The sequence below is a fragment of the Grammomys surdaster genome, unplaced genomic scaffold (assembly GCF_004785775.1).
Source record: "Grammomys surdaster isolate TR1022 unplaced genomic scaffold, NIH_TR_1.0 125284, whole genome shotgun sequence".
Lineage (NCBI taxonomy): Eukaryota > Metazoa > Chordata > Mammalia > Rodentia > Muridae > Grammomys > Grammomys surdaster.
In genome coordinates this window covers 48,323-69,942 of record NW_021620163.1, presented here as the reverse complement: position 1 = coordinate 69,942, position 21,620 = coordinate 48,323, and the positions used below count along the sequence as shown (strand labels likewise).

General features: G+C 35.2%; 1 protein-coding gene across 1 annotated transcript; it reads right to left on the bottom strand.

The window, feature by feature from the left end:
- Nucleotides 1–7,692: 7,692 nt before the first annotated feature.
- LOC114637384 (olfactory receptor 4C15-like) lies at nt 7,693–8,628 on the bottom strand. The gene has a single exon (XM_028785612.1). The coding sequence runs from the start codon at nt 8,623–8,625 to the stop codon at nt 7,693–7,695; it is 933 nt and encodes a 310-aa protein (XP_028641445.1). The 5' UTR covers nt 8,626–8,628.
- Between the last annotated feature and the right edge of the window lie 12,992 nt (nt 8,629–21,620).

The following is a 21,620-nucleotide window of genomic DNA, read 5'->3' as shown; positions in this document are numbered from 1 at the left end:
TCCCTAGGATGAAGCCTACTTGATCATGGTGAATAATCATTTGATGTGTTCTTGGATTCAGTTTGTGAGAATTTTATTGAGTATTTTGTATCAATATTCATGAGGGAAATTGGTCTTAAGTTCTCTTTGTTGGGTCTTTGTGTGGTTTAAGTATAAGCATAATTGCGGCTTCATAGGACAAATTGGGTAGTATTTTTTTTTTGTTTCTATTTTGTGGAATAGTTTGAAAAATATTGTTATTAGGAATTCTTTGAAATTTTGAGAGAATTCTGCACTAAAACCACTTGGTCCTGAGCTTTTTTTTTTTTTTTTTTTTTTTTTTGGTTGGGAGACTTTTAATGACTGCTGCTACTTCTTTAGGGATTGTCAGGCTATTTAGGTGGTTTATCTGATCCTGATTTAACTTTTTAACTTGGTATCTGTCTAGAAAATTTTCCTTTTCATCCAGATTTTCCAGTTTTGTTGAGTATAGGCTTTTGTAGTAGGATCTGATGATTTTTTAAATTTTCTTGGTTTCATTTGTTATATCTCCCTTTTCAATTCTGATTTCATTACTATGGATACTGTCTCTGTGCCCTCTGGTTAGTATGGCTAAGGGTTTATCTATCTTGTTCATTTTTTGCAAAGAACCAGCTCTTGGTTTTGTTGATTGTTTGTATAGTTCCTTTTGTTTCTACTTGGTTGATTTCAGCCCTGAGTTTGATTATTTCCTGCTATCTCGTGCATGTATTTGCTTCCTTTTTTTTCCCCTAGACCTTTTAGGTCTAGAAACTTTCAGTTTCTTTTGGAGGTACTTAGAGCTATGACTTTTTCTCTTAGCACTGCTTTCATTATATCTCATAAGTTTTGATCTTTAATTTCTTTCTTTATTTCTTCCCTGACCAAGTTATCATTGAGTAGAGCATTGTTCCATATGTATGTGGCCTTTCCATTGTATTTGTTGTTATTTCAGACCAGCCATAGTTTGTGGTGATCTGATTGGATTCATGGGATAATTTCAGTCTTCTTGTATCTGTTGAGGCCTGTATTGTGGCTGATTATATGTCAGTCTTGGAGAATTTACCATGAGGTGCAGAGAAAATGGTCTAATATTTAGTTTTTGGATGAAATGTTCTATAGACATCTGTTAAATCCACTTGGCTCACACCTTCTTTTAGATTCACTGTGTGTCTGTTTAATTTCTGTTTCCATGATCTGCCCATTGCTGAGAGGGAGTATTGAAGTCCCCTACTATTATTGCGTGAGGTGCAATGCGTGCTTTTAGCTTTAGTATAGTTTCTTTTATGAATGTGGGTGCCCTTGAATTTGGAGCATAGATGTGCAAAATTGAAAGTTCATCTTTTTAGACTTTTTCTCCTCTGAAGAATATGAAGTGTTTGTTTGTCCTTATCTTTTTTGATAACTTTTGGTTGAAAGTTGGTATTAATCGATATTAGAATGGCTACTTTTCTTGCTTCTTGGGATTATTTGCTTGAAAAATATTTTCCACCCCATTACTCTGAGGTAGTGTCTGTCTTTGTCACTGAGGTGCATTTCTTGTATGCAGAAAAATGCTGGGTCTTGTTTGCATATCCAATTTGTTAGTCTATGTTTTCTATTGGGGAATTGAGTCCAGTGATGTTAAGAGATAGGAAATAAAAGTGACTGCTGCTTCCTGTTATTTTTGTTAGTAGAGGTGTAATTATGTTTCTGTGGCTATCTTCTTTTGGGTTTGTTGAAAGAAGATTACTTCCTTGATTTTTTTCTAGGGTATAGTTTCGTTCCTTGTGTTGTAGTTTTCTATCTATTATCTTTTGTAGGGCTGTATTTGTCAAAAGATATTGTGTAAATTTTGTTTTGTCATGGAATATCTTGGTTTGTCCATTTATGATAATTGAGAGTTTTGCTGGGAAGTAGCCTGGGTTGGCATTTGTGTTCTCTTAGGGTCTGTGTGACACTTGCCCAGGATCTTCTTGATTTTATTGACTCTGGTGAGAAGTCTGTTGTAATTCTGAAAGAGCTGCCTTTATATGTTATTTGACCTTTTCCCCTTACTGCTTTGAATATTCTTTCTTTGTTTTGTGCATTTGGTGTTTTGACTATTATGTGACAGGAGGAATTTCTTTCTGGTTCAGCCTATTTGGAGTTCTGTAGGCTTCTTGTATATTCACAGACATCTCTTTCTTTAGGTTAGGGAAGTTTTCATAAAACAATTTTGTTGAATATACTTACTGGCCCTTTAAGTTGCAAATCTTCACTCTCTTTTTTTCCTATTATTCTTAGGTTTGGTCTTCTCTTTGTGTCCTCAATTTCCTGGCTGTTATGAGTTAGGAGCTTTTTACATTTTGCATTTTCTTTGACTGTTGTGTCAATGTTTTTTTATGATATCTTTCATCTGCACCTGAAATTTTCTCTTCTATCTCATGTATTCTATTGGTGATGTTTGTGTCTATGACTCTAGATCTCTTTTCTAGTTTTTCTATCTCAAGGGTCATCTCCTTTTGTGATTTCTTTATTTTTTCTATTTCCATTTTTAGATCCTAGATGGTTTTGTTCAATTCCTTCACCTATTTGGTTGTATTCTCCCTTTGTGATTTCTTTATTTTTTTCTATTTCAATTTTTAGATCCTGGATGGTTTTATTCAATTCCCTCAGCTGCTTGGTTCTGTTTTCCTGTAATTCTTTGAGGGATTTTTGTGTTTCTTCTTTAAAAGCTTCTGCCTGTTTACCTGTGTTTTCCTGTATTTCTTTATGGGAGTTATTTATGTCCTTCTTAAAGTTCTCTATCATCTTCATGAGAAGTGATTTTAAAATCTGAATCTTGCTTTTCCTGTGTGATGGAGTATACAGGACATGCTGTGGTGAGAGAACTATGTTCTGAATATGCCAAGTATCCTTAGTTTCTATTGCCTATGTCCTTCAGTTGCCTCTCATCATCTGTTTATCTCTAGTGCTACATGTCCTCACTGTCTCTGACTGGAGCCTGACCCTCCTGGGATTCTGGTTGTGTCAGAACTCCTCAGAATCCAGCTGTCTCTTTGATCCTGTAATTCTGAGATCTTGTGATCCTGAGATCCTGGTGCATCAAAGCTCCTGGTAGTCAAACTGCCTCTGGGAACCCGAAATCCTGGTGTGACCAACCTCCTGAGATCCTGTGATCCTGGGTGTGTAGAGCACCTGGGAGTGGAGCTTCCTCTGGGTGTTGTAGGACTGGGTGCAGATCCAGCACCCAAGGTCTGCTCATGTCACAGGTTCAGACCAGAAGGAACCCATGCCACTGGCCAAACAGGGGTTCCTGCATCCCTGGATACCAGGGGTTGGGGGAGTTTCAGTTACACTCCCAGTGTTAGGGCAGATGTTGTGGCCTTCTCTCCTGTGATTCTGGACTTGTTAGAGCACCTGGGAGTTGAGCTTCCTCTGGGTATTGTGGGACTGGGTGCTGAGCCAGTGCCCAAGGCCTGCTCAGGGCACAAGTTTCAGGCTGGAAGCCTTTCTTGTATGTTTATGGACATTTCTTTCTTTAGGTTAGGAATGTTTTCTTCTATAATTTTGTTGAAGATGTTTGCTGGTCCTTTGAGTTGGGAATTTTCATTCTCTTCTATACTTACTATTCTCAGGTTTGGTCTTTTCATTGTGTCCTGGATTTCTTGAATGTTTTGAGATAGTAGGTTTTTTCTTTTTGCATTTTCCTTGACTGTCATGTTGATGTCTTATATTGTATGTCCTGCTGCTGAGATTTTCTCTTTCATCTCTTGTATTCTGTTGGTTAAGCTTGTATCTGTGACTCCTGTTCTCTTTCCCAGATTTTCCATCTCCAGGACTGTTTCCCTTTGAGTTTTCTTTAATGATTCTATTTCCATTTTAGATCCTGTTTGTCTTTTGTCTGTTCCAGTTCACCTTTCATTTTCAGGAAAAACAAGTTGATTGCTGGGTCTACCATTATTGATCTCAGTTGGGCCACACTCGGCTGCTGAACTTGCTTGAGGTACTGGATTTGAGTAGTATGCTCTTGCATTTCCTGCTCTTTGGTTGCTGCCCGAATGACAAGAATGTTCTCCCTGTGTGCAGACTCCTACTGTTGCTGCTTTAGTTTTTCTTCAGATTCCCTTAAGCCAGTCACATCGTTTGAATTAAGATCTGTGTATTTTCCCTCCAAAGCTGGTACATATGCTTCATATTGTTTCCTTCTTAGAATTAACTCATCCTGTGCCATAACTTGGAAGTCTGTTTCACTCAGTCAGACCTTTTTAGGAAGAGGTTCTTCGTTGGTCATCTTACACCCTTCCCAGTAGGCGCTGCCAGTCACACAGACCGAAGCCTTGCCACAGCAGGCACCCCAGCACTCCTCCTGCTGCAGCCCTGGTGATAGATCCTGAACAGTTTTGTTCAATTCCCTCACCTATTTGATTACCTTCTCCTGTATTCCTTTAAAGGGTTTATGCATTTCCTCTTTAAGGGTTTCTACTTGATTACTTGTGTTCTTCTGCATTTCTTTAAAGGAGTTATTTATGTCCTTCTTAAAGTCCTCTTCATGAAATGAGAATTTAGATCTGAATCTTGCTTTAAGGGTGTGTTGGGGTATCCAGGACTTGTTGTGGTGGGAGAATTGAGTTCTAGTGTTGCCAAGTCAAATTGATTTCTGTTGCTTATGTTCTTATGTTTGCCTCTTGCCAACTGGTTATCTCTGGTGTTATCTGGCCTCCCTGTCTCTGATTGGAGCCTATTCTTCCTATGAGCCTGTGATCCTGCAATAATGGGGAGTCTACAACTTGGGTATGGGCTGTGTGGGATTGGGTCCAAGCCAGCTCAGTTGGGAACCAGAAGGTCTGAGGGTCTCTGGGTGGGCACAGAATCTGCTTCCCCGGGACCCAGGGTCCTGGCATGCTGAATCTTGGGGCAGGGTTTAAGATCTCACCTGTGAAGCTGGATGTGTTATAATACCTGGGAGTTCCAGCTGCTACTGGAGTGAGGGTTGTGTGGGATCAGTCCAGCACTAAGGCTCTACTCCCGGCCTGCACAGGTGGAAAGAAGAAGACAAGTGAGTCTCCAGGTGGGCAGGGAATCTGCTCTCACATTATCTATCCATAATTTTTTCTTCTTCTCCTTGCAGTGTTCAGAATCTTAGTATTATTAACATTTGTCTTTCTACTACATGTCTATCTTTTTTTGACTACTGGACTTAAAGGCAGTTTCTTATGTAAGCACAAAAAAAGTATTTTGTTATTGTTGTTGTTTTAAACTAGACTACAGGCAAGTTACCTTTACCCAGACTTATCTCCAATAGGTAAAGACTCAAAAAAGGAAAACTTAGTTTTTTCCAATGGAGTTCACTAGTTAGTATACAAACCATAATTAAGTCCAGTACCCTTTCCGAGCAATATATGTCCAACACAAAAGAACTGAAAGCATTGTTGGAGGTTTTCTATCTATAGAATTTCTGTGTATACAAATGTGTGTGTGTGTGTGTGTGTGTGTGTGTGTATCTGTGTCTGTATGAGTTTCTTGTGCATTTGGGGGGGTCTTTTTTATCTCTTTTTTTATGTGCTTTGTCTTATTCTGTTTTGTTTTATAATATTATTTTCTTGTTTCATAATTGTTAAGTTCTTTACTAATGAGAGAGAGAGAAAATGGTAAAGATTTAGGATAGTAGGAAGGTGAGGAGAATCTTGAATAAGTCAAGGAAGGGGAAAGTATGATCAGAATATATTGATGAAAAATGTCTAGTTTCAATATAAAAATGAGCTGAACTAAAAACTGTTAGGAGAATATTAGAAAATTCTATTCTTTAAACTAGTAGAAATAAAAATAGGTAGAGAGCACTCAATGTTATTTTGTGTCTGAAATTTGTAATTTGTTTTATCCTAGCATATTCTTACCAGTGTCCACAATTGGATATTGGATACAAATTGAATAATGAAGATAACGTTTAAAATTGACATATGAAAATTTTATTTTGGATATTATATTGTGGTTAGAAAATTTTATTTCATATTTCCAATTAAAATCACAATCAAAGTTTCATAAAGCAATTGAACAACCAAAAAAAAATCTGCATTTTCTAAACTAATGCATAAGAACAAATAAATGAATTAACACTAAGAACCTCTATGGGTATAGTGAGAACATTACGAAGTCATATCTGGCACAAGTCAAACACGTGATAGTCACAGAGATTAGGTGGGCAAATCCCCCTAACACATAATGCTTTTGTTACACATTTGGTCTCATCAACACACATTGTTCAGATACTGTTCTACCAATATCTTAATTCTTTAAACACTCTCTAATGGGAAATTAATACAGTCTCACACAGAGTCATGTTGGCTCTGGTAAATAAAAGGAAGGAAACACAGAGTTTTGAGATATTTTGCCCATAAAATTCAATTAGCCAGTTACTGGTCTTGTTTATGAAGGAAATATGCAATTAAGTTAGTTTTCTGCACACTCTACTTGACAGATTGGCTTTGTAAAACCAAGACTATGAAGTGATGTAACACATGTGTTAATTTTAATGGCCTCTATTGATAATTATTTGATTGCGATGATTTTCATATGTATGAATAAAATAAGAATCCTAAAACCACCAAACAAATTCAAATTATTATTCCTTTTAATACTAATTTTAAATCTAGGTCTTCTGGATTCTATTACTTCTGTAAATAGTGGAAGAAATATGCTCACTATGTGAGGATGTTAGTCTTATTCCTGACAGTAAGTGGAGCCCAGTGCATGCCTTTGTTTGACTTAGAAGAAAGTGCCTTCTAGATATTTCTATATGAAATTAGGTGATTGAATTTACTGGGATGGGACAGCAACTCCACAAAAAAGAAAAAAGTACTCATGCTTTCTACTAGACATGAAAGTATCCGCCTTAAAAATCAAGTCAAATGACGCCAGAAGACCTAAATGTATGGCTGTGCTTTTGCTCCCCTTTTTGCATTTCAAGGTTCTAAGGTCTCACAGTATTGCTCAGAAACCCATTTCCTCTTGGAATAGTTTTGTGTGCTTCTTTTCTAGTTTCAGGTATACAGATATTTTATTTTTTCAACCTTCTTGTATAAAATATAGTGGTAATGACACACATTGTAAATGTTAAGTTTCTTCAAATATTCCCTTACATTTAAAATAAGATGAAATAGAACTGGTTTTATTTTTTATAGAACAATACTGAGTAATCAATTCATAGTTAAAATGTCATCTCTGAAAGAAATGTATCTACTTCAGTATTGATGCACTTTCTGTTGAATGATGTCATGCCTTTTTCTATGCATAAATTATGAGGTGCTTGTGTAAATAAATACTGACTACTTTATTCTATACATTAACTGTTCTAAGTGTAGTCACATTATTTTTGTCTCCTTGCTCAGGGAGGCTGTTGGGCTTAAGCTTTACACATGATTTGGAGATTGTGTTTGTGCCTGCAAAGATGAATGTAGAGATCCAAAAGGACATTATAAATGTCCATTTACTGTTCTCTATTTTCTTGAGTCAAAGACTGGACTGAGCAATGAACTTGCTGTTTGTTAAATAAAATAGCTGCTTACCAAGCCTATTAGATTCACCAATCTCCACTTCAACACTGTTGATTTAAACATGTGTTACTACATCAAACATTTTGCATATGTACTTGCGCTTAGCGCAGGTCCTCTTGGCTGCACACTAAATACTCATATTTACTGATTCATCTCTCCAGCACTGTGAAAGTATTCTTTACTATTTATCAGAAACCACCATCAATCTATTCCACATTTTCTTTATAGCATTCTTCATTTCCTTATTCCTGAATGTGTATACTATAGGATTGAGCAATGGTGTCAGGACATTGGCAAATATAAGTGTGTTTTTTTCAAAGGAGAATGGAGATGAAGGTCGTGCGTATATTAATATGCATGGGACAAAGAATATAACAACAACTGTAATATGGGAGCCACAGGTGGAGAGAGCTTTATATCGACCTTCAGAACTGTGGGCTCTCAAAGAGAACAAGATGACACCATAGGAGACAAGCAGCAAGGAGAAGATAATGATGCAGATAGAACCACTGTTGGCAAACACCAAAATAACAAAAATGTGTGTATCAGTGCAGGCAAGCTTCAGTAATGGGAACAAGTCACACATATAGTGATCAATAACATTGGGTCCACAGAAGGGTAACTGCAAAGTAAAGACAATTTGTATGGTAGAATGCAATAATCCCCCAATCCATGCTATGGCTACCAAAACACCACAGAGCCTTCTGCTCATAATGGACAAGTAGTGCAAGGGCCTGCAAATAGCCACATAACGGTCATAAGCCATAGATGACAGTATGATCACCTCTACTGCAGTAAAGAAGTGTATGGCAAACAGTTGGATCATGCAGCCTTCAAAGGAGATGGTCTTCCTTTCATAGAAGAAGCCTATGATCATCTTGGGTGTTACAACAGAGGAAGTGCATGCATCCAGTAAGGACAGGAATACCAAGAAGAAGTACATAGGGGAACCTAGAAGTGCAGGGCTATAGATGATAGTTACCACAATTATCAGATTGCCACCAATAGTTGCAAGGTAGATCAACAAAAATAGAAGAAACAATATTTTCTCAACTTTTGTGTTCTGAGAAAGACCAAGGAGTATGAACTCACTTACAAGGCTTTGATTTTGCATGATTCTCAAGAAGGCAGAAGCAAATTGTGTTCAAGTAAACCTACAACAATAAGGGGAAAAGGCTTATTGTTACTTATAACATTACCATCAAGTTGGTTAATCCTTATGCTAAATTATAATAATTGACATTGTTACCATTGAGAATAAGATATTAGAAATGTTTTGTAGTACAATTGTATAGAATATAGAATAGAACATGAGGCAAATTATGGAATATTTTAAAATAGCTACATTTATCTTTGAAAGGTCAACCTCTAGAGGATTCTTGAAGTAAAATACTAGCATGTCTTTTGACATTAAACCTAGATATGAGGAAAATAGCAGAATTCATGAAGCATGCTGCCATCAGCAAAGGGTGGGACAGGGATAAGCAGACTACTGTGGGTGGCTGGCAGTGGCCCTGATTCATCTACTGATTACAAGATGAGGCAAAAGCCCTGTAGGGGCATGTAAAAACCACAGCTACATCTTCAATGTGTTTACAAGCACAACATGTATTTGAACCTCAAATAAATTACTCTTTTTTTAAATAGGAAATTCAGGGTGCAAAGTGTTCAGCTCTGTACGTGATACAGGTCATGTGTCTTAAGTATTAAAATTTCATTTTTAAGTGATCAATTGCAAACATTAGCAGAAATTTACTAAAATCATGTTGTTATCAAGTGACAAAGAACAATAATTCCTAAAAGAGTTACTTCTCAGTTCTCAAGGTTTAATTCACTAGCACATTTCAGGGGTTATTGTTGATATTTTAATATAAATGAAAGGAGGTTAATCTGAATTCTCCAAAATATAAAAAGTAGAAATGGTGGGACTTTTTATATTAAAACTTCAGTGTGTAGCCTATTTTTCTGTGTGCAATTTTTCCATTTCAAAGCATCTTACACTGTTACTGCTTGAATGGAATATCTAGAAAAAGGCAACAAAGTAAAAGGATGATGATTCAGAGGCTATAGACCAATCCGCCCTGTATTTGGTGGGAACGGGAAGCTGAAAAAGCTTCTGATTCAGAAACCTTTCTTTTACAAAGAAAACCAAACCGAGGAAGAAGTTCCAAGGAAACAAGGCTCAATGTCAATTTTAAAATTGAGTAAATCTTATCTTCCTCTTTTATATTCTGTTTTTGATGCTCAGTAGTGCCAAAAAATCTGGTACTGTCATATCTCCATTAAAAAATATCTAGTATTTTGTTTAGATATTAACAACAGGGAATAGGGTAATTGTGGTTTATGACCACAGAGGTGATGGTTTCATATTATTTAAAAAATTATTGACCCAAACACAAGGTATACTCTAAATTGAGTTCTGTAACATAAAAAGAGCACCAGTTGAAATTTAGGCTAAATCTGAGTAGACACTGTTATTTAGATAAGGCAAATGTATCCATGTCTTTTTCATAATCTTGATACATGGATGCACAATAAAACATTTTGACAGTATCTTATAAACCACTTATATGTGATTTTCTGAAGTGTACTGTTCTATATAATTTATGTTAACCTACAATTATAGTCCAAGATTCTGAAAATAAGAAAGCAAACTGATAGCCCTATATGATGTATATTTGTCAATTCCCTTCACAACACACACACACAAATACAGACACACACACACACACACACACACACACACACACACACATATATATATATATATATATATATGCATGTGCACACACACACAATCCTAAATAAAAAAAAAATAGTGAAATATCTTTACATGTAATAGGAACCAGAAACTAGCAGACTTCAAAGTTTTGGTCCATGAAGGCCAAACTAAAATTCCTCATTTTTTGTGGACGCCGAATCAGTTCTGATATAGTCCTGGTTAGACTCCCAAACACTATTTAGAACAATTTAAAGTCCAGATCTCATTTCCTCCACCTCCAATCTTGTTCCACTATACCAAATCAAAACTAAAATTTATTTCGAAATATGCTGCAGCTTCAGAATATAAACTGAAGGAAGGATGTGTGTGTGTGTGTGTGTGTGTGTGTGTGTGTGTGTGTATTATTTTAAACAGTATCTACACATGTTTACATAAAAATGAACAGTCAAAATGTTTTAAAGTCATATAAAACTGATATCTGTTTTAATTTTATTATTAAAAAATAGTAGAAGATAACTCTCAAACACAAACATATTTAAATTTTTATACTGATGAACCCAGGCTTCAGATTTTATTCTAAAAATAAAATAAAATTTTATATTAGAATCTTGTGCAGTTTGGAGTATTGAGAAAAGATCTAGGATATTCATAGCATGTAAATAAGATTATAACAAATTATAATCACATGATACTATAAATTAAACTGTAATAGGAAGACTTGAACCATGATGCAGTTTTCTTGTGTGTTAAGTGACAAAATTATAGGAAAGCTAAGTCATCACTTATTAATATCATAAGATTATATAAGATAAAAGATAGCACACAAAATGTTAGAATTAACTGAGTATAATGACATATGTTTTTAATCCGAACACTCAGGAGGCAGAGGCAGGTGGATGTATGTGAGTTTGGCCAGCCTGATCTACTAAGTAAGTCCAGGAATGCCAGAACTACATGCAGAGGTATATCGTGATACTCTGTCTAAATATAGAATTTATGTGCAATATGCTTTGTTACTATTCTTTACTAATATTTAAAATTAAATATCAAAATAAAACCTACAAAATCAGATTTACTTTAAAGTTCTGAAAAATTTTAAGTCCAGATCTCATTTCCTCCACCTCCAATCTTGTTCTAGTATACCCGGTCAAAACTAAAATTTATTTCAAAATATGCTGCAGAATATAAACTGTGTGTGTGTCTGTGTGTGTGTGTGCGTGTGTGTGTGTGTATTTCAGTATTATTTTAAACAGTATCTACACAATATTGTAAAATTGCCAGTTATTCATCAGAACAGTAAAGTCAGATACCAACAGCATAGTATCTCACTTTACCATTTTTGCACTAATAGCTATGTAGTTGGATATTAAAGATCTGACCCTCATTTTGACCGTGGCCACTGTGCCATTTCCTTGAGTTATGATCTTGGAAGTATTCTTTCATGTGCCCAACTGTCCATATTTCCCATTACTTTTTATCAATCTTAGCAAAAAAAAATGTAATAGTAACACTGTGTAAACTGTGTATAACATATAAAACCACCAGAGAAAAACAGAGAGCTTGATGCTCTTAGCAATTAATTTTAAATTTATTTCAAATAAGTATGTAAACATTATTGCAATGAGAATCAAAATTTAAAACCTTTTTTGAAAATGTCTTTGTGTTAAATTACATAAGTATATCATATTTTATTTAAAATTATTAACTACCAATGAAATATTACTAGGTAACTATAAAAATTCCTTTCCATAACTCTCTAAGAATTGCATTCCCTTCAGATTACTATTCATTTGTCTCTCTATGAGTTGTTCTGCTGAGTCCCCTTTACATCACAAATTTACTCATCTTACTATTTTGAAATGTGTGAAAAAGGACCTTTTTATTTCTTCTTGTCTACTCCTCTTCTTGGTTATTCAGCTCATTTTAAGAAACAGATGAGCCAAGATTTAAAAATAGCTGAATTGAAGTATTTCAAAGCTTCAGTTTAGTTTTTCCTGAATGTTCAGAGGCAGAAAACTAATGCTTAGGGGAATATAGGTGAATATAAATCAGAACAATTCACTTTGTAAATTAAGTCACTCAGAAAATAAAATGTTTCCTCTCTGTACTATGAGTTAGTATGAAAACAAGACATTTTATAGTCATTAATACTACAGAGAGTTTGGAAACATTTTAATCTACTGTGACCCTATATTAGCATCCTTTAAACAACCTCAAGGTTATATAAACATAAGAATAGTGTAGACAAAAACTGGAGTGACCACTACTCTGTGAAGGTGACAGCCATGGCTCTGAGAAGTCTATGGACAGCAAACTCTTGAATGGTGGTTAGTACAAGACCCCACTCTCATCAGAGAGAACCACTTGCAAGTAGCACCATGATTGAACATCATGAGACATCCTTAATGTAAGTTAAAACATATTTGAAAACAAAAAACAAAACAAAATGAAAGATAATAGAAGAAAAATGTTGATGGCTTTTTTAATTGTTTGTTTTAAATATGAAGCTGAAAATATGTTTAATTTAATTGAACAAAATTTAAAAATCCTGAGGGAAGAGAACTAAAGAAAGAGATCAATGCAAAAAGAAGGAGGGACGAAAGCAAAGAAGGAAGGAAACAAGGAAGAAGGAAGGAAGGAAGGAAGGAAGGAAGGAAGGAAGGAAGGAAGGAAGGAAGGAAGGAAGGAAAGAAGGAAGAAAGGAAGGAAGAAAGAAAGGAAGGAAGAAGAAGGAAGAAAGGGAAACCATTTTGGTTGCAACAATTGTTAGTCATTGGACTCTTGACCAGTTCTTACTTTTAGGTTCTATTTTCTGGGCTCCTTGAGTATAATTTTATTCTCTGTTTTATGCCCTGATGTTGGCTATACAATCACCATTAAAAACACCAGAGTTTAAATAACAGAATACAGCAGTAAAATGAAAAATCAATATTTGCATCCAATGCATTAAAATGATCATAAACCCAAAATTTAAAGTGCTTCATCACAATGTGAAATCATCTCTGAAAATATAATACATGACAAGAGTCTCACCTTGTGTCAGTGTGTTGAAAACCTGAGAAAAGTTGTCTCCTAATTCTAGAGAACAGTCCATTCAATGCTGTCCAAACTGCTATGACTGTAGTCAATTCTTCATTCTACATTTAAAAGAGGAAAGCCCCTGTCAGCAAATATAGAGGATTTAAAAATACTAAGTGGTAAAGTGTTTCTCTTGTGCTATCTTCGATGTAGTTTAAGAATAAAGGAAAAATAAAGGAACCAAAATTCTTTTGTAATCACAAGTAGAATTTAATATAGGTTAAGCTATCTACCTGTGAGACTTTTTCTTAGTTCCCCAAAGATTTGGACAATTTCTGGCCCCAGGAGTTCAAAGGCATAAATCTGTGTGCTTTTGCAATTGCCAGAGTGTTTAGCACACTTTAGCCCAAAGTTAATTCTCAAAATAGGTAGTAAAAGCTAAAAACTTCCATGTAGCTACTTGCTTAAAGTAAATGATACCTCTTTCAAGTAAACTTTATTGTTGTTAAAAAATCTTCAGGGGAGCTCTGGTACTCATTTGTGTTTCCCCCATCCATGAAGCAAAGTTGAAAGGACAAATTTTATGTCATTGCTGTGCAGTTATCTAATGGTACTATTTGTTCATAATTAAAATGGCTTTATCAAAGCCAGAAGACAGCACTTCATAAAATTCTTTTTGATACCTCAATTCCAGTCTTCTTTCTGTTCTCTCTTTCAGTGTTCCCTTGATCTAGGAGCAAGTAAGACAGCTGTTCCATTTAGAAATGAGCATTTAACAGTGACTTACATTCAGAATGTCAGAACTGTGAACCTGGGCATTAAGCCCTCACCCACTGTAAAAAAAAAAAAAAGCTACTTTAACAATATCTAAGAAGTATGCTAGAAAATGGGTATACTTAAAATTTTAGTAAATATTCTTTTAGTAAAACAACAGTAGGTGCTCTTTAAGGAGTTGTAATCTTTTCCATAGGCCTATGGCCAAGTTTACAGTACCAGCCATGTGATACCTTTTGTGGAATAAGTCTCAAATCTATTCTGAAACATTTTGGTTAACCTCAAATCATCCATGCTACCATTGTACCAGTGGGTATATCTTCCATTATGGGTCAGTATGCCAGTATGCCATGTCCACAGCTAGTAAGACCATTAATCGTTCTTTGAAAACAAATTGTATAACCTGTTCTGGAACTGTAAAAACTATCCAGGAAGGTAGACTGTTCTTAAGAAGCATTAATTGTGAGTGAATACAAACAGAATTATAAACTAGTTATCTATTTCCTGTATGTAATCTCATGAAGTAATAATTTCCATTCCAAAGGAAGGAATGGATACCTAAGTAATGACAAAACAAAAGCAAGAACAGCAGGTCCAACTCCATAATTCTTCAACTCTCTACACTATGAGTATTTGAGACTTAGAATCATTACAGATATAAAGGTGCAAGAAAGCTCTTCCAGTGCAGCTCTGCCTATCATGTAAGCATCCTCTCTCCTCAGTTGTTTCTACTCCTGCTTGGAAACTACTTCTGTCTATGTCCCATGCTCTGGCATCATTAGCACCCTGGTATCTCCATTACAGCTTAGGTTTTACATTTATTGGGTTACTAAGTGGCCTTTCAGAAGCTGCTTGTAAGATCTCTAAGCCCTCTATACATGACTTCAGCATTAGGGTTAGGGTTAGGGTTAGGGTTAGGGTTAGGGTTAGGGTTAGGGTTAGAGTTAGAGTTAGGGTTAGGGCTAGGGTTAAGGTTAGGGTTCAGTATCTCAGCACCACATGTGCAATGTTCCATAACTGCTTAATATGGAAATTCCCAGCCTTGTTGAGCAGCAATATAAGCTTCTTTGTACTGATAATGTAGTATGTAGGAATGCATTTCTTTTGTAGTCGTTTCCATGGCTTTGGACTTCTTCACCTCCATTCTTACATCAAGCTTTCTCTTTTCAAATGGATTTACTTTTCCATCACTAGGAAACATTGATGAAAGAGACCTTCTTAAATAACATGTCTCCTATAAATCTAGAACATACGAGAGGAATGTCTTTATGGCTTAAAGCTTCTTTACAGATACATGTACTCTGTCAATGTTAATTTGTTTGAGTTACTTCCTAACAAATCCTACTTTTCCAAATATATTGCTCTGTCTTTCACCTAGTTTTTTTCTCTGCAGACTTGAATATGTGCTATCTCCTCAATGTTCCTCCTTCTTAAAATGTATCTACCAAATAATCTAGCTCATTCTTTTTAAACTCACTTTACCAAAGTACTCAGAACATAAGCAGAATAAAGCCAGACTCTTGGCCAAAAAAATCTACACAAATGGTCCCTATTCCAGTTTCTGATAGAGTCTTTGAATAACTCTGAGACCTACCTAATTGGGTCTCTACTTTTTATATTCTAGTATCTTGTCATCCAATTTTCCAACAGAATGGCCTAGGAAGCTCTGTGTTCTTCATACTAGAGTTTTTATAGATCATTGGAACGAATTTTATAGATTCATTGCAGTCAGAAAACAGTTTAAAGCCTAAAAACAAACATGTAGTAATTTTTACAAGAAAGGCAATTCATATCAACAGCAATGTAAAAAGTCAGGTTTTATTTTTTCATAAAAGTTGTGGATGCAGCCGGGCGGTGGTGGCGCACGCCTTTAATCCCAGCACTTGGGAGGCAGAGGCAGGCGGATTTCTGAGTTCGAGGCCAGCCTGGTCTACAGAGTGAGTTCCAGGACAGCCAGGGCTATAAAGAGAAACCCTGTCTCGAAAAACCAAAAAAAAAAAAAAAAAAAAGTTGTGGATGCACTCTATTATGGTGTGGTGGTTTGAATATGCTTGGTACACAGTGTGGCACTGTTTGGAAGTATGGCCTTGTTGGAGGAAGTGTGTCATTGTAGGGATGGGATTGGAGACCCTCCTCCTAGCTGCCTGGATACAGTCTGCTCCTGGTTTCCTTTTCAGGAAGATGTAGAACTATCGGTTCATCCAGCACCTTGCATGCATAGACACTGCCATGCTACTGCTGAGATGATAATATACTGGACCTCTGAACCTGCAAGCCAGTCCCAATTAAATGTTGTCCCTTATAAGATTTGCCATGGCCATGGTGTCTCCTCTCAGCAATGGGTACCCTAACCAAGATATATGGTGAAGAAATTATGCCCGAATAGGTTGAGATAAATTTTCACGTCATCAACTGTAAAAAGCAGTCATAACTATCTGTGCTCATGTGGCATTTTCATGGTATCTGAAAGGTGGTGTGAGAGACATTTAATGCAACAGGATACAGTTATGGGACTAGGACTTGAGCAAAATCTTCAAAGTTGATCTTTCAACCATATTGTAGAAGGAAATTACCTAATGTTTTGTTTTAATCATTTAAACATTAAACAATTTAATACATTCATTCCTATTCACTTTATAATTTGTGAATTATTATATCCAGAAATGCCATGATTTCCAAAGTTAGTAAATTCAAGACACAAGGATCATTTTTATTATATATTAAAATTTGCTCTTTGTCCTAACACAGTGAAATCCTCTGACATGAATTATACCTCATATCAGCTGACATTTGTTAAATAGTTGTCACTGTTTTATCCTCAAAATATCTCTGTCCCTAACCCTCAGTTTCAAGTATTTTGGATATATTTATATTCATTACTATGCTTTGTTTAATTCTATATTAACTCTATCTTTAGGATTACAGAGTAGAATAACATATAAGTAATACTATGAAAATACATTATGACAGATATGAGGAATATATTTATATTTTATGAATGAATTCTTATTGAAAATAATGTCACATACAATATATTCTAATCATATTTTTTGTCCCCTGACTCCTACCAGTCCTTCTCACCTCCCCATCCACCTAACTCTATCATATCTTCCTTCCTTCTTTAAAAAGGAAACAGGCAAACAATAAGTCAAACAAACCATAATTTAAAACTAGCAAATACACACACACACATGTACACACACACACACACACACACATCCAACCCATAAAAATCATGCAAAGACAGAAATCATAATATATAAACAAAAGAACAGTAATGTTAAAGTTTAGTCTGTTGATATGTGTTGTAATGCTAAATGCATGACCCCATGACCCCAAGGCCTGGTTGTCCCGGAGATGAGTTTGGTAGACCCAAGTGAGGTTATAAGACCTTGCCCCCAAGTTATTTCTGATTGTTGAATCAAGATGTCTACAGCTTATCAGTGGGCAGAATTGAGATAGGCAGGACTTGGTGTTCCCTGGCCTGGATCTGTAGGACACCTTGTGTAGATGGAGAAGAAGGTATAGAGAGAAAAGAGACACCATGGGTTAGGAGTCAAAGAAGCAGAGCCATGAAGGCTATCCAATTGGAGTTAAGAGCAGCCTAGATGAAACATAGTAAGTAGTTACTTGGGGTTATGGATAGGAAATAGATTTTAGCAGCATAGAGAGTAGATATCTACCCAGATTTAATGCTGATTAAGGTTTATTGTAAATAATAAGGTTGTGTGTCCTCAAAGAGCAAAAGCGGGGTAAAAACCTCTGATTGGGATTAAATATTTTCTACAACACAGTAAAACAAACAAAAAAAAAATCCAACATAGCAATATGTGAACAGTACTCTGCAAAAATTCCCTTGAGTTCTTTTTGTGTTGGCCAGCTACTAATGGGCATAGGGTATAGTTAATATACACTGTGAGATTCCATTGGGAAAATCTAATTTTTCCTTTGCAAGCAGATGTCAGTGAGAGATAGCATCTTGATTAAGAATGGGAACTGTTGTCCACCTGTTCTCATTTCTAGGACTCTATATGGCTTGAAGCATCACAAGCCCTGTCCATGTTGACACAGTCTCTCTGTGTTCATATATGCTCCATTTCTGTTGTGTGCGGAAGATACAATTTTCATGATGTCATTCGTCTATTCTGGTTCACAGTTTCAAACCTTCAAAATTTTTCCCAAGTAAGAATTCTAAATTTCAAATAGAATGTTGTCTCAATAGCCTTCAGCCAAGAAGAATCCTTCTTTTCAAGATTTCTTGGATGACTTGTTGCCTGAGTTACTAATGGTTTAGCATTAAAACACCTGTGTTTTTCAGTACCTTTCTTCTGATTTCCACTAAAATTTGATTTACTTTTTCTCATTTTATATACACCCACATCTCTCATTTTTTCTCTGTTAATCTAATATTTATTATTAAAGATGATTTGCTTCTATTTCTTCTTATCATTGACACAAAGTTAATTAACTAATTTTTTGATTGTGCATATTAATGAGGTGTCTTTACGGTAAGTGTATGTGTATATGTGTGTGTGTGTGTGTGTGTATGTGTGTGTGTGTGTCTCTGTGTGTGTGTGTGTGTGTGTACGTAAACATGAAGATAGGGACTCAACCATTTGTTTTGACTCACTGGCCAGCTAACTCCATTCATTCCTTAATTTCACATCCCAAAAGTAGGATTTGGAGCATCTGTACCATTCCTATCCTTTTAATGGGTGTTGTCCTTCTAAACTCAGATTTCCAAACATTACAAAAACTGAGCTACAAAATTTTTGTTCAGTTTGCATATTTACTAAAGTTGGTGCTATAACTTTTATAGTTTTTATATTTACTGAAGTTATAAGGTGAAATGGAAAAGAAGATCATGGCTTTGTAACCAAGAAACAGATGAAAGAATAGTTGAAGGATGATGGAGTTTATGAGGCTATGAGAATAATTTAAGACCCACAATAAAAATAAGAATCTTTTGGAGAGAAAAACTAATAAAAGATTTTTAACAAATCAATGCTTCATGTCATTTATAATTTTAGAAATATTTTTAGAATAATTGAAAAATAGTTTTCTATTATCTGCTTGAAAATATAAACACACATTTTCTTTATCTCTTTTGCTACTAACAATATATTTACATAATTATTCAAATATGACCAGTTATGGTGAAGTACACTTCCAGTTTCTGCACTGCAGAGGCTAAGGCTGGCAGATATCCATGAGTTGGAGACCAACTAGAGCTACATATTCAGACTCTCCTTCAAAATAATAAACAATAACAAAAAACTAACAAAAACAAACAAATAGTATTTTTTAAATTATTACAATTGCTAAAATAAGTGACAATGTATTTATATAATCTATAGCTTCTCAAAACTAAAATATTTTAATGGATTTTAGAGTGTCTAAACAAAATCCACACAGAAAATAGAACAGAAAGCTGAGCGATAGCTGTTAGGAGAATCTCAGCAAATTCTTATTGTAGTTAGTGTGAATAAAAGCAAATGAGTGTTTTCATTTCTTGGTTGAAATTTGAATTTTATTTTCTTACTGTTATATCATCTCTAGAATTCATAATTAGACATTGAGTATTAAAGTGCTAAAAATAATATTTGAACTCAATGTAATAGAACACAAATAGATCTAGCTTTGGTTATTACATTGTAGTCAGAATAATATTTTATTAAATGGCTTTTTTCCAAACATTGGATTCACAGTTTGATAAAGCTATTGAGCAACATGTGTTAGAGCTCCATGTTTCAAGCTAATCCTAAGGGGCAAATGAACAACTCAGCATCAGAAATGTCTCTGTGTAGGGAGGGGTCATCAACAAGTCATGACAGACACAGAGAGGTGGACAAATCTCCTTAGCACATCTATGCTTTAGACAGGTTGTCAAGATACTATTGTAACCCTAGTACCAATTCTTTATTAACTTTCCAATGTGAAAGCATACAACCTCAGTTATCTTTTGCAGATTCTTGTATATTTGCTCTGTCATCTAAAATTGAGGAGAAACAAACATAGTTATGCTTGTAGACAGGAGCTTAGCATAACATAATATATTAGTCCTACTCCTTGCAGCAGGACTAATTCTATCAACATGTCCCCAACACCTGTCATTGGTTATGCTGCATCAGAAGGTGCTTATGAGTATTGTCCTACTGAACTGAGTCACAGGTCTCATTAGATTGGGGTAGCTAATTCACCCCAAAAGAATTCTGGCTCATCTTATACTACTGTGTTATGAAATTCAAGAACTAAGTCAAAATTTCCCCCAGAAATGAGTGAACTTGCATTAAAGGTAAAGTCAAATGACAGAAGCATAAACTTTGGGCTCCATTTGTCAACATCTTTCTTCACTTATAGGTTTTAACGTCTTTCTGTGTCCCTTAGAAATCTTTTTTCCTTAAAATTATGTCAGTAGTTTTCTAAGGTCTACTGTAAATTTATAATTGGCAGCCATTTTTAAAATATATATGGCTGTTTTACTTGCATGAGTGCTTGTGTACCACATGGATGACTGCTACCTTTGGAAGCAAGAAAAGAATGATAGATCCCCTGAAACTGGAGAACAAATGATTAAACCCACCATATGGGTGCTGAAAATTGAATCTAGGTCCCATGGGATCACAGCAAGTACTCTTAATTTCTAAGCCCTCTCTCCTACCTTTCAACCACTTTACAAATAAATCATAGAATTAAGAGCTGTCATTTTAATTGAGCCTCTTCTAATATACCATTAGATTTATATGAACATAAAAATTTACAGGCTTTAATTTTCATGTGACAATATTTATTAGTCAATTGATGTATTTTTATTAAATGGCATTCCTTTCTGTATAACAAGTACTCACAGTGTTTATTTCACTAAATAGTGACTTCTTATTTTTTTATATTATTTTCCAAGTGTACTTTTTTGTTCATGTTTGTGTCTCTGTGTCTATGGGTGGATAGCATAAACATGTTTGTACATATTTGTAGAAGGCTTTGTGCCAGTGCACATGGATATAGAGGAGGAAGAGGGTTTATATTAATCTACAGCACTATACCTAATTTCCCTGGGACAAGTTATCACTGAACCTTGAAAAATGTTTATCTACGAGATGAGCCATCCTCTGAGCCTTTGAAATCCACCTATTTCCTTTTAATTAGTTAAAGGTTCTCTGCTGTACCTGGCTTCACATATGGTTTCAGACATGGGTGCTTGGATACAGGACCTCCTGTTTGTATAGTATAATTTGTACAGTATAGTTTGTATAGTTCAACTACATTGAACTCTAATATTATGTTAAGTACTTTAATATCCAATGTCTAATTGTGAACTCTAGAGATGAGATAACAGTAAGAAAATAAAATTCAATTTTCAACCAGGAAATGAAAACATTCATTTGCTCTTATTCACACGAACTACTATAAAAATTTGCTGAGATTTTCCTAACAGCTGTTGCTCAGTTGTTCTATTTTCTGTGTTGATTTTGTTTAGGCATGTTAATCTTCCCACTGCCTGGCTTCTGACATGGGTTCTGGGACTAAGAACCTAATGTTTGTATAGAGAGTTTTCTTCCACACTGATCCATCTCCCCAACATGAAAAATAATATT

Bases quoted from the DNA above. Each gene is read 5' to 3' on its own strand.
- LOC114637384 (XM_028785612.1), bottom strand. From the start codon at position 8,625: ATGCAAAATCAAAGCCTTGTAAGTGAGTTCATACTCCTTGGTCTTTCT.